This window comes from Tamandua tetradactyla, chromosome 5 (genome assembly GCF_023851605.1).
Source record: "Tamandua tetradactyla isolate mTamTet1 chromosome 5, mTamTet1.pri, whole genome shotgun sequence".
Lineage (NCBI taxonomy): Eukaryota > Metazoa > Chordata > Mammalia > Pilosa > Myrmecophagidae > Tamandua > Tamandua tetradactyla.
Genome location: NC_135331.1, coordinates 170,155,166 through 170,169,654, shown reverse-complemented (window position 1 = coordinate 170,169,654; position 14,489 = coordinate 170,155,166). Strand labels below are relative to the sequence as shown.

At 34.1% G+C, this 14,489-nt stretch overlaps 1 protein-coding gene across 8 annotated transcripts in view; it reads left to right on the top strand.

Moving 5' to 3' along the window:
• The window catches only part of REV3L (REV3 like, DNA directed polymerase zeta catalytic subunit), a 227,730-nt gene that overhangs the window by 156,436 nt on the left and 56,805 nt on the right, over positions 1-14,489 (top strand). For all 8 annotated transcript variants that reach the window (XR_013176357.1, XM_077162672.1, XM_077162671.1 and 5 more), the window contains 2 exons: positions 12,364-12,479; positions 13,166-13,284. Coding sequence is in view for 7 of the 8 variants with exons in the window: in XM_077162672.1 (XP_077018787.1) it covers positions 12,364-12,479; positions 13,166-13,284 (235 nt within the window). In the remaining variant the exon portion in view is untranslated. The remainder of the gene's footprint in view (positions 1-12,363; positions 12,480-13,165; positions 13,285-14,489) is intronic.

The following is a 14,489-nucleotide window of genomic DNA, read 5'->3' as shown; positions in this document are numbered from 1 at the left end:
TTTCAACCTATGTTTATCTTTGGGTCTAAGATGTGTTTCCTGTAGACAGCATATAGAAGGATCCTGTTTTTTAATCCATTCTGCCAGTCTATATGTTTTGATTGGGGAATTCAGTCCATTAACATTTAGTGTTATTACTGTTTGGATAATATTTTCCTCTCCCATTTTGCCTTTTGTATTATATATATCATATCTGATTTTCCTTCTTTCTACACTCTTCTCCTTACCTCTCTCTTCTGTCTTTTCGTATCTGACTCTAGTGCTCCCTTTAGTATTTCTTGCAGAGCTGGTCTCTTGGTCACAAATTCTCTTCCTCATTTTTGAAGGACAATTTTGCTGGATATAGAATTCTTGGTTGGCAGTTTTTCTCTTTTAGTAATTTAAATATATTATCCCATTGTCTTCTTGCCTCCATGGTTTCTGCTGAGAGATCTGCGCATATTCTTATTGGGCTTCCCTTGTATGTGATGGATTGCTTTTCTCTTCCTGCTTTCAAGATTCTCTCTTTCTCTTTGACCTCTGACATTCTGATTATTAAATGTCTTGCAGTATGTCTATTTGGATCTGTTCTTTTTGGGGTACGCTGCACTTCTTGGATCTGTAATTTTAAGTCTTTCATAAGATTTGGGAAATTTTCAGTGATAATTTTCTCCATTAATTTTTCTCCTCCTTTTCCCTTCTCTTCTCCTTCTGGGACACCCACAACACGTATATTCGTGCACTTCATATTGTCTTTGAATTCCCTGAGTCCCTGCTCATATTTTTCCATTTTTTTTTCCTATAGTTTCTGTTTCTTGTCGGATTTCAGATGTTCTGTCCTCCAGTTTAGAAATCCTATGTTCTGTCTCTTGAAATCTACCATTGTAGGTTTCCATTGTTTTTCTCTATCTGTTCTTGACATTCAGTTCAGCTTGTTCTAGACCTCTAGCATAGGTTTTGTTTAATGGATCAGAATTTTTCAGTTCTTGTTTCTTGTTTCTTGCCCTGCCTTTATGGAGCCTTATTTTCCTTCTTTAGGAGGGTCCTACTTAGATGTTAAAGACCCTAGTCAGATTTTCCCAGACCAGACTGGCCTCCTCTCAGGTGGAAAGAGTCACCTGCATCAGTTTTCCCTGAGGGTGAAACCCAGCAGGTTGACAGACTTTCCTATGAAGCCTCTAGACTCTGTTTTTATTATCCTGCTCATTATGTGGCACTTGTTTGCCTGTGGGTCCCACCAGTATAAAGTGATTTGGTACCTTTAACTTCAGCAGACTGTCTCTGCTAGGGGTGTGGTTGAGACAGAGAAGAGGTTGTAGGTTGGCTTTAATTGCTTCAGTTTTACAGTCCCTGTGCTTGAATTCCTTGAAGGGAGGGTTTCCACCTGAGCTGGGCCCCACCCCTCTCCTGGGGCAGGCACAGCCTCCAGGGAATTAACTCCTTTTATCTGACCAGCTTCTCTGTCTCTCAGACAAGCTTAATTCCACCCTTGCCTTGGGCAGTTGAAGCCTGAGAAGCCTTGAAGTTGTATCTAATGAGCAGTTAAGCAGTAGAAACAAAGCCAAAAAAAAAAAAAATCCCTTTCAGTGCAGGACCCACTGTTCCTCTGGTTTGTTAATCAAGCACTTAAGTTGGTGGTTACTAAAATATCTCCATGTTCTATGTGTCCCCCCCCTTTTTTTTTAGGGTCCAGACCTTTTCAAGTATTTTGTGCTATCTGATCCAAAAAAAACCTCTGTCCCTCATACTAGTTTTGCCAGGACAAAAACTAGTAACTGTATCTCCTATTCGAGGTTTGTCAGATCTGGGGGCCAATTTTCAGTAGTCACATTTTGTTAATTAATTCCACAGTTGGAGCTTGGTTGAACTCAGCCCCTAGTGCTAGTTAGTAAAGTGTCTTTCCTTTCCTCTCTGGTCACCAACCTGTCGAGGGGGTGGGAGGGGTGGGGGGGGTGCCAGCCTCTGCGGCTTGGGGGAGTCACGATTCTGGGTGGGATCACAGATGGTCCAGTTTGTTCAGACTAGTGTACGCTATGTGTCTGGTCATTGATGTGGCCCCAGTAGTTGTTCTGTACTTTTCCTGGCTATTTACTAGCTGCTCAGAAGACAAACTAAATTCCCCACCTCACAAACCCATCATCTTAGAACTGGAAAAACAATAGAATCTTGTCAAAATGTATGAAAAAAAATTTTTTGACAAAAATATTTTATTTTTTAATATCCTTGAGGGTGTAACTGTTGGATACCATGGGCTCTCTTTTTAAATGCTTCACTTATCTAGGAATTAAAGGTTTCTGCCCATTGCTTGGTTTAGGTTTTTAAATTCCTGAAGTGGTCTACATAATACTCTTTGGATTTTGCTACCATACAAAGGTTGTCTTTGAGCATGTTGCTAAACTCAGACCTTTAAATTTGCTTATATTGTTAAACCCTTTCCTGTAAAGCTGAGGTGATATTCTACACTAAAGAACAAAATTATATTCTACAGATTTGGCATGTGATTGAGTCTGAGATAAATAACATAAAACATTGAAAAATTGGAGAATCAGAAAATATGCTTTCTACAACACAAAACTGAATTAGATGATAGCATCAAAAATAATACACTGCTGCCCTTCACTCTAGGGAGGAAAAAAGGAATTTTTTTTTTTTTTTTTTACAAATTATAGCACTAGTAACTGGAGTGAGTCCTACGATTTGAGTCTTGTCATTGGCAGTCCTACCTTTTACCTTCTCATAGAGATTGTCATCAGTATGTCAAATGCTCCCAGAGCCCACACTTTTATTCCTGCAAGCAGCTTAGTCTAAGGAACATGTAAGAGTTTCAGTCAATACTGTTTTGTGTGCCAGCACATGTTCAGTGGTGTCCCTTTATGCCTATCTTCTTGTTTAGGCATATTTCCAACAACAGGATTACCTGACAACATAAGAATTTTGTCAATCATATATAAGTTTAGTAACTTTCTTAAATGTCCATAACACCTTTTCAAGTATTCTAGTTATAAAGAAAAATCTGGTAAAGGAAAAGTAAACAGAAGATCATATGATTGTTATAAAAGAGGAAAAATGCTTGATATCAACATTAATATTACAATTTTCTAATAATCTTCATATATATCACTCCATACAACACCCAAAAAAAAAATTGCATTCTTTCAACCCATTTGTTGAATACCTACTTTCTTAACAGTATTAAGAGCATAGGCTTTGGAGTCAGCCAGCCCTGTGTTTAGTATTTAGTGAGTTTTCTCTCTAAGCTTTAGTTTTCTCATCTGTAAAATGGGTAGTAGATATGGGTATTAAATGAGATACTGGGCATAAAACTCTTAGCCTGCTATATAGTACATAGTTAATACTTAAATGTTAACTCTGTGTTAACTGCTAAGTGCTAAATATAAAGATGAATAAAATATGGATGCACAATCTCAGAGCTTTATTGTCTTTATTTTTCCATTCTGAATATTTACCTCCTCAGGTGGCAAACACAAATATAGTAGCATAAAGTAATATTTTTAAAAGTAAATTCAAATCAGTTTTCTTCTTGCCAAAAATTGCTGTGAACATCCATTAATTACATCCTGTCCATTTAACTCAGAATTATTTTTCAAGATCATTCTTTCCTCTCCATGTCCCTCGTCATTGACCTAGATAGGGCCCCTTGTCTTTCATATGTACCATGTTAGTGGGTTATTTTAGTGTATTAATTGTGAAGCATCATTGTTTTCTGCTCAAACCAATAAAAGCATTTTCTTGTTTCTGCTGCTTCAGTTTTCTCCACAGTTTTTTTTTCCCATTACCATCAGTCCAACCTTGTTCTTATTTTCCTTTAGTTAAATCCATCTCTAATAGAAGAAAAAAGGTAGAACTAGAGAGGAAAAGCAAGAATTTAACAGGTAGTGATAGCAGGTTTTATTTATCTGATATAGCCAAATCAAACAGACCATCCAGTTTGCATTTGGGAATGAATGGTCTAGGGTTTTTTTAATGGATGCAGAAATAATTGTCAAAGTGGAAAGTGCAGCCAATTACATAGCTACTTTTCATTGTGCTTTCCTCATTCCACATTTCCTGTGTCATGTAATACTCTCCTACCTTAACCTAGAATTAAAAAGAAAAAGTAATTTTTTTCCTGATATTTTCCTTGTAATTTGTATATAATTCATAGTTCCTTTATGTGTTTTTATTTTTAAGGGCCTAGAACTTTCTAATTGTATCTTTTTAATCATTAACCTTTTTTTTAAATATAATTTTATTGAGATATATTCACATATATAATCATCCAAAGTGTATAATCAATGGTTCACAGTTTCATCATATAGTTGTGCATCATCACAATCAATTTTTGATCATTTTCATTACTCAAAAAAAACCATATAAGAATAAAATGTAAATGAAAAAGAATCCCCAAAACATCCCATGCCCCTTATCCCCCCCCATTATTTCTTTATTTTTTTTACTTGTCTGTCCATATAGCGGATAAAGGGAGTATCAGCCACAAAGTTTTCATAATCATATGGTCACACTGTAAAAGCTATATAGTTACACAATCATTTTCAAGAATCAAAGCTACTGGAATACAGTTTAACAGTTTCAGGTACTTACTTCTAGCTGTTCTAATCCACTCAGAACTAAAAAGGCATATCTATATAATGCATAAAAGTAACCTCCAGAATGACCTCTCGACTTTATTTGAAATCTCTCAGCCACTGAAACTTTGTTTTGCTTCATTTCCCTTCCCCCTTTTGGACAAGATGGTTTTCTCAATCCCATAGTGCTGGGTCCAGGCTCAGGCTTAGGCCTGAGGTCATGTTCCATCTAGCCAAGGAGATTTACACTTCTGGGAATTGTGTCCCAAAGCATTCAGGGAGGGCAGTGAGTTTATTTGCAAAATTGGCTTAGAGAGAGAGGCCATGAGCAACATAAGAGGTTCTCTGGGGGGTGACTCTTAGGCATAATTATAAGTAGACTTGGCTTCTCCTTTACAGGAATAGGTTACATAAGGGCAAGCCCCAAGATCGAGGGCTCAGCCTGTTAAGTTGGTAGTCCCCAGCGCTTGCAAGAATATCTGGAGTTCCCCAGGTAGGGAAGTTTAATATTTCTGCATTTCCCCTCAGTCCCTCAAGGGGACTTTGCAAATACTTTTTTATTCTCTACCCAAATTACTCTGGGATATATTAGGGCATCACACTAACCTGTATAAATCAACAAGATCTCACTCCCTATTCATGGTTCCATGTAATTTCAGTGTTCGAATAAACTGATCATACAAATTAAGTCAGTTAGTGTGTTACAGAAAATACAAATTTTGAAAAATATATATACAGTTCTGGTGTCACACAGAAACTCAGAGTCCCAGGGACCAACCAGGTTATATACAAAGAGCTCATCATCTCAGAATTTAAAAATAACCGTTAAAACTTAGGGATCATTAAGCTTTTTTAATAGACATTTTTCTGATTTCAGTACTACTTGTTTCCCATATTCATTCCTGTCTCATATTATTGCTAAACTGTAAAAGTTTTCCCTCATTATATTATTTATAGAAATTTCATTTTTTCCATATAGAGAAATTTCAAAACAGTCACATACAGATTATATTTGTTCTTTACAAATACCAACTAAAAAATCTTGTGGTTTGATTTGAGTAGGTATTCCTGACTTTTAGTAAACTCAGTATAATCTTGGTTCATAGAATTTTAACACTGAAAGGGAACTTAACAGTTAATGATAAAATGAAATAATTTAAAATGCCTAACATCTTGGAATTAGATGCTAAATTGCTCTGAAACCTGTTGAGCACTGCAAAAGCATTTTCACATGAGGGTTCATAATATCACTATTATGAGAGCAACACTATTATGTTGTCTGCCTTTCAAAGAAGAGTACAGATTTACTTCATTTATAAATGAGTTAAAGGAAATGAGAGGGTTTTCCTTTAGTGTTACAGGCCTCCACTTCTTAACTGTCACACAATTCCACGGTGTCTGGTTCACTTCGGCCTCACAGAGGAATATTATATGGCTTTTTTATCTTACAACTCTGTATTTGGCCAACTGTTATGTTATTCTTTCAAATCATTGATATCTGTGTTTTAAAGGTTATAGTTCATGCCGACTGTTACATTCAAGCCTTCTTACACGCCTGGTACTGTTCTGGATACTGAAATATAAAGATGGACAAGACATGCTCCTTGCCCTTATGGAGCACCTGATTTGGGATTTAAAAATCCCTAATAGCTGAAAATTAAAGCTTGGCTGGCGTCGGAAGGATTCTTCTGGCTGAAACTTAGAGATCTAAAACAGTGGGACTGATTTGGAAAACTTCTGATAGTCTAGTATTCCTGGAGTATAAATAAGTATGAGGCATTTTGATATTAACAGATAGTTAAAAGTAGGTATAAGCCATATAATGAAGGAAGTGTCATTCAACCTACGTTAAGGAACAACCTATATAAAGTTGCTGTTTTCAAGATTTAAAAGCTAGATTACACAATTGACTTTCTCACAGAACATCAGCAGACTTGGGTCTGCTAATCATGAGGTTTTGATTCTTGATTTATAATTAAGTTCAGTAAGTTATAAAAATTTGCTTCCTTTGGATCTTATATTCTAAAATGCAGGGACAAGGTGATCTTCTAAAACTCAGGGAGATAAATGGGCAGCTGTTTATTCTGAGTAATTGGTAGTTACTGTCTCAGAGGGCTGTGAGGATTAAACAAGATAATGCATATAAAACCCTTAATGTTTTGTTATGAAAATTTTCAAATATTAAGAGAATGATATAAAGAATCCCCATATACCTATCACCCATTCTCTACAGTTATTTGCACATGGCCAACTTTATTTCATCCATGCCAAGTCCCCTCCCACTGGATTATTTAACATATCTATAACATAACATACCTATTATTTAACATATGAATAACTTCAGTAGTTTGTATCTCTCAAAGATAAGCACTCTTTTTTAACCTAATGACAGTATCAATATCACACCCAGAAAAAGAACACCTGTTCCTCAATATCAGGTGTCCAATCAGTATTTTCATTTCCCCAATTGTGTTTCTGTGTGAATGTGTTTGTGTGTGTCTCACTTTTTCATTTGTTCCAATCAAGGTCCCAAAACGTCCACATATTTCATTTGGGTGATAATGTTGAAGTCTCCTTTAATCGTTAATTTTGTGCTCTCACATGTGTTCTCGCTCTCTTTCTCTGTTTTGTTTTGTTTTCTTGCAATATGTTTGTTAAAGAAATTGGGATATTTTCCTTGGAGAGTTTGACACATTCTATATTTGCTGATTGTATCCCTGTCATTTAACATGTTCCTTTGTTCCCAATATGTCTTGGAAACTGGCAGTTAGATCTAGTCTTGATCAGATTCAGTTTCTTTTTTGTTGTTGTTTTGTTACATCATATCAGAAGACAAATAATGTTTAGCTGTTACTTTATTTGTGCTATTAATTTTGATCAGTGAGTTTAGGGGTTGTCAGTCTGATCCATCCATTATAAAGTTCCTGTCTCGGTGTACTAAAGCTGCTGGAATGTAATATACCAGAAATGGATTGATTTTTAACAATGGGGATTTATTAGCTTATAATTTTAGTCTTAGGCCATGAAAATGTTCAAATTAAGGTGTCAACAGAATGGTACCTTCTCTGAGGAAACACTGCCAGCATCTGGGACACCTCTGTCATGTGGGAAGGCACATGATTGGGGTCTGCTGGTCCTTCTCTTCTGGGTTTTATTGCTTCCACCTTCTGGTTCCAGTGGCTACCTCTCTGGGCTTTTTCTGTCTTTTTTCCTCTCAGAAAGGACTCGGTAAAAGGATTAAGACTCACCTTGAATGGGCTGGGTCACATCTCAATTGAAATAACCTAACCAGAAGTTCCCACCCACAGTAGGTCCACACCCACAAGAATGGACTAAAAGAACATGGTTTTCTGGGGTACATAACAGCTTTCAAACCTTCACAGTTCCCCATCAGCTTTTTACATAATGGTTTCAGCAGCCATTAGTGATAGTTGCCTAGATTCATTAATTTATCAAAGGTTCCAAAATGGTAATGTTCTACCTTTTTTTAATTTATTAGCTGAAATTCTGTAAGGAAAAAAATACCCCAAAATACAATTTATACAGGAAAGGCAAGTCAAATGCTTGTTTTTCCCCCCTTTATCTTTGTTCCATATGATGAATTGATTTCCTAGCATCCTCCAAAAGAGACGTGTGTGTGTGTGTTCAAGCATGCACAACTGTATTTGGTATGTTTCAATTCATTACAGTTAGTATTATTTTTGGTGTTCTAATGATCTCATCTTTGGCCAATGGGCTCCTGGACCCTTTTGATAGAATATAAGTAATCTTTTATAGCTTCTTTGGTTTCTTATAACTAGACTCATCTTGTACATATTTCTGCCCCTGACTTGGAATCAACATTTCTTCAAGGAGTCCTGGTTCCTTTTACTGGTAGATGGTATTAAGAAACACTTATGGGTGGGTACTCATTGCTATTAGATTCATCATTGTTTTTAGGTCACTTCAGTAGACTGAGCAGGAAATGCTTCCTTTTAATAAGAGAAAATACATAATATCGGTTCATGCTGATATTTCAAATTTAAATTTAGTTTGTCAGAGATTCATCTGAAGCATTATGTGTCACAATTCCTGACACATAATAAGCACTTGATAATGTGGAATTATCATTTCTATTTATAATAAATACCTGCTGTTTGAGAGCCTTAATGTGACTGTTTTAATAAGAAGCAGCCTTATGTATTGTCTACCATCTTTTGACTTTGAGCTAAGGTTAAGCAAGAACAGGAAAAGTATGGAAATGAGAATTTTTAAAAGCTGATCATTTCTGATTATCTGAAGCCTATGCTTAATTTCCCTCTTCAACTTTTCTCCCTTTCTTACCTAGGTCATATAACCTTATTTCTGTTCCCTTTTCAATCTTCCTCTGCCTCAGAAGGATAAAATGTATCCAGTCAGATAGGTGAGAGTGGAGTTCAAAAAATAATGAGCCTTCAGAGGAATTTCATCTGTGAGTGGTCATCCTTCTTTAAATTATTCAGAGTATTATGCTTCATAAATACAGCTCATCTATATTGTTTTATCAGTATTCAGTTACTTATTCAAGAATTACAATCACTTGTTAAGTATTTATGAGTGAAAGGAAAAAAATGAGAAATTTTGCTTTCTTTGTACCTTCTTCACATTCTTTACAGGGAGATGAGGGAAATCCCTTGGTCTCTGACACTGAATAAAACTGTTTTGTAGGTTCCCGCAAATAAAATTCGTTATAAGAAAAATTTAAGTGATAAAGAAATTTAACTTAAGTAAATCCAGTCCCCTCAAATTTGTTTACCAAAAAAAAAAAACCCCAGGAATTCTATTCTTTTTGAAGGATAACGTACATAATCATTTGCTTTTTACAACTTTTAAATTGTGAAATAAATATACAAAAACAAAAGCAATAATTTTCAAAGTACATTTTAACAAGCAGAACAGATTTCAACGTTTCAGGGTTTTCTTTGCTCTCTCTCTATATACATAGGGTCAAAATTTACTAGAAGACTGCTTAATTTAATAAATGTTTATGGATTGATTTAATAGAAAAGCCACATAGATATTTTTACCAACTTATAAAAATGGTTTTCTTGGTAGAAAGAGCCAAGTGGCTGCTAATTTGGGGATGAAGAATAGGATTGTGGTAAGCAGAAGAATGGAAAGCAGTGTGCAACAATGAAGCAAATGTTTATTCTCAGAGATCAGAGGTTAAAAAGGTAGATTAATTCTTAAAAAGTAAGTTAAGTACAATACTTTGCACCTTACTACATCTTTATTGATGCTGACTTCATCAACTTTTCCATTAAAAGTAAACTTTTCTTGGACTTTCTATATGCCAAATACATCTCCCTGTATAACTAAGTGTGTAATGGCTAAATTTAAGAAACTGGAGCAAAACTATTAAGTAGCTCTAAGGATTGCCAAGGATTTGCAACTTAAAGGATTTCCACGCACACACAAATCCACATAGTTGACTGCTTAATACTAAGAGTAACTCAAGCCAAGCATAACACTATGGCCAATTACCTTGACTTTAAGAGAAGAATTTGAAAGATTTCCAGAGTTCCTATCATGTACATTTCTAAGCATAGGTACAACATGAAGAGAATGCGATATTCTGGCATAACTTTTATAAAGACAGTTCTTCTAATTCCTTCATCTAAATTTCTCTGATGCCACTTCATGAAACATCATGTTATTACAAGAGTCATTATTCCAGTCAGCCACTTGTTCTGTCATGGCAACTAACAAATTGTGTTGGTTAAATATACTCAGTTTTTTATAATGTTTTAGAAACAGTTTTGTCTCAACAAGTTGTCCGTATTTATGAATTGCTACTACTCAGAGCTAACTCCAAAAAAATAACAAAAAGATACTCTGTACTTCTCTTTTTTTCAATATTTTTATTGTAAACAATAAATAGACTTATGCAAACATTCTTGATACACAGACATTCTTGACATCATTACAATCAATGGTTCACAGCATCATAATCACATAGTTTTGTATTCATCACCATGGTCATTTTTTTTTTAAACATTTGTCCATGCTTCTCTTAATGGATTTATTTCACAGATTTTGTCCCTTTAAATAATTGTGTAGTTTCAATATTTTGCAGACCTATTATACATAGTTACTTTTTTATCTGAAGGCTATTTACTCTTAAGAGACTCTTTTGAAGCTGATAAGAATGTTTCAAGTTCAAAAGACTAAGGAGTCCATTTTTCTGTGAAAGCATTTGGTGACATGACAAAGTCTTCATGACTTGTTCTTCAATTTCTAGAGTTTTATTCACTCTAGCAGGTGTCCAAAAGTTACACATTTTAGTAGTGTTGTAATACCTCACTGTTCTATTTCATTCATATCTGAGACAGAAGTAGTTCTTCCTCTAGGACCAATTTGTTAATATCATATTTATATAGTTATTCTTAAAATGGATGTTGAGTGATTACAGTTTTTATTTTGTCAACAAAAACTGGGATGTCACATCAATACCACCTTATTTTTAATCCTGAAAGATTTAAGTGGCTGGTTTTGAAAGAACTGAGTTCAAGCATTTGAAATACCATCCTTTTCCTTTTTCTCCTGTTCCCCAATGCTCTATTAAAATACATTTTGTAATATAAATGTCAACATTTGGCCATCTATTCGTGATACATTGTTATTCCAGAGATTTACTGAGTATAGCATTTTATATCAGTAAATTGATATAATCCTGTGCTACAGACATTGGCCTGAGGTTTTAGTGTAATATAATTTGGGCAGGCTGCTCATCCTACAATTCGGAGTAGGTTTATGAGTGATTATATAAAACTCAACTAAAAATTTTTTGTGTGATATTTCACTCTGCCTTTTGGCTTTTGTAAAGAATACAATAATTTGATTTCTAATTGGAGCTTCCAATTTGATAGAGCTACTGTAGTTTTTGCTCTCAAAACTTACGGCCATAATCCATTCCTCTCTCTGCCACAATTTTCCCACTGAAGTAAATTTTCGTGTTTATGGTCCCTTGTGCATCACTAAATGTTTCTCTGTGCTAGTTATCATTGACGTGAAGATTCTAAGGAGTTAAAAAGAAATGCTTTCTGAGTTGGATACAGGTTGTCAGTTCAGTTTTCTCAGTGCAACTATGTGATCACAATGAGCACATTTTTCTCCTAGATGCTGGTACTTAGTGCCCCCACATTAATCTCACCTCTGATATTTCATTCTTCCCATTAAACTGAGTCTCCTTCCTCTTAAATATAGAGGAGAAACTCAGCATTACTTAGACTTTCTTCATGTGAGAACCAAGTTATCAATAAAATTAAGTGAGGAAAAAGAAATGTTTTCATTTTCTTTCTTAGCACTAAAACTATTTAAGGGCAAGATAGGTTCGAGGGACAGAGAAGTCACAACAGAATGCCCTGGGGGATCTTTTTTCAAAATACACTGCCTACATATTTCCTCACACTTCACCCTGCTCTTGCCCTCATCTTACTCTCAATTGTACCCTCAGTGGTAATGGCCTAACCATACTTCAATTTCTGTCAGCCTTTCCAAAAGTCATATTAATAAATACATAATCTAAGAAAACATTTTTCTTCCTCACAAAAGTGGCTTTAACTTAAATACGCTAGCCACCCCACTCCTTCCTTATTGCTCTCCCTAATCCATCCTGGTATAGAATATAACAGGTTATATTATATCATATTCCCCCACCTGAGAGAACCATTATGAAAAATTGATTTTTATTTTTGTGCTTTAAATCATAAAGAATCAATTCTTCTGATTAAAGGTTCAAATATGTGGTACTTGTTTAATTTTTTCATTCCTTCTTTAGGTATGATCCTGATATTCTGCTAGGATATGAGATTCAGATGCATTCCTGGGGCTACCTTTTACAAAGGGCTGCTGCCTTAAGTGTTGACTTATGTCAAATGATCTCGCGGGTGCCAGGTAATGTAGTGAGTGTGGTTCAACTACAGAGCAAATTACAAAGTAAATAAAGATAGGGTTAAAAGTACTATTGTTTTAGCTCAGTTCTTAATACTAAATCATGTAAGTTCTAGTTATACCATAACTCCATTATAGAAAAATTTAAAAATCAAGAAAAGTAGAAGAAAAAATCCTCAATCTCACTGCTATAATAGTGTTAGTATAATTGTTTTTTCTTCCTTTCAGTCATTTTTCGTACATATATAGGTTTTTATTTTGTATATAACTTTAATCATCCTATGTATTTCATTTTTTAATGCTTCCTTCATCTAGCATCTTAAGTATTTTTATAAAATATTATGGGATAGTCTACATGATCTTTATGAAGCTGCATAATATTTTTTTCTGTTGATATGTCATAATTTTATTTTATTTGTCTAGTTCTATTTTTGAACCATTTGGTTTGTGAGGAAGGGTGGAATGGGTAAAGAAACATTCATTAATTGTTGATTTTTATTTTGGTATCATGTTTTTATAACTTAAAGAAGATTTATTTTATTGCCAAAATAATTCTCAAATTCTAAATTAAAATAGATTATAAAGTGCATTTCATTTTTAATTTTTATGATTCTCATTTTCTTCAGCATAATTTGCTTGAAAAAATAGTTTTTTCTGATCCCTGATACAATGTAAACTCATTTCTGTAGATGACAAAATTGAGAACAGATTTGCAACAGAAAGAGATTACTATGGATCAGATACAATGAGTGAGATAAATATCGTTGGCCGAATAACTCTAAATCTTTGGAGAATCATGAGAAATGAGGTAAAGTACTTTAAAATTTGTGTGGAAATAAGATTTAATCAAAATAACAGTTATAATCAGTAGAGTTACAGTATAGCTGACCATGAAACTGTTATGCTTTTTTGTGAATATTTTTATTTAAGTAGAATTAAAAAATACGTATTATTTTCTAAAATGCAAAACAAAAGCATTTGACCTTAATGTTACTAATTTTTAAATATTTTTCTTAATTTATTTTTAAGGTAGCAATAATAGAAATATCTGTAGCTATCGTGCATTATTATGTTTTGAGAATTATATAGTTTCATCATTTTTGTATTTAAGACTAGATAAGTTCAGCTTAGCCTTGTTGATTTATTATAACAAGAAAAATTTAGTCTTGATATAGGAAGAAACTTCTTGAACTAAGGATATTTAAGTACTAGGCCAGACTGATGAATTGGAGAGTCAATACATAGAAACAGTCAAATAGCAGCATCTAAATGATGCTTTGAAGGCCCACATGAGGATTTTTAGTAAATAAAGTTTGACAGAGTATCTTATTAATTTGTAGTCACTTAGAGAAATAATTCTTACCAAAAATGTGAAATCACAGTATCCTAGATAATATTTGTCTCTTTAAAGTTGCTTGATTTCTTTTATTGAAATGTAAAAATATACCTACTATTAATTGGTCTGTTCTCAGATTTTGAATTTTGAGTAATATTAGCTGAAATGTTTATATTTTGAAGAAAGTTCTCCTGTTTGAAAAGGCTTTCTCATACATTGTTTACTATTATCTCTCTGGGTCTTCTGGATTTATGTAAAACATTTGACTTTCTAAGCATGCCCTCTGCAATTCTTCTGGATACTATCACATGGTAATTCTATCAGATAAGGATATATCTGATATAAGATTCAGATATTCCTATTTTTCTTTTTATTTCCTCTTTGTACCATGAGTCTGAAGTTATGCTAACATTTCCTCTAATTTGAAGATGTACAATATATGAATCTCCTTGTGTGGGGAAAATATCAGAGGAAAGAATAATTTTATCCTGTTGTATTCTTTCCTTCTTAAAATATTATCAGAAAAAAAAATACATTATCAGAGCCACAAGGATTCCCAGTGTCTTGAAAATTATTCCTAGTGACACATCATACGATATGGAAGATATAGTGATTGTAGTTGTATTTGGTTTGTATGTCCCATTATATGGTTCAAACTGCAGTCTCTGATATTGCCT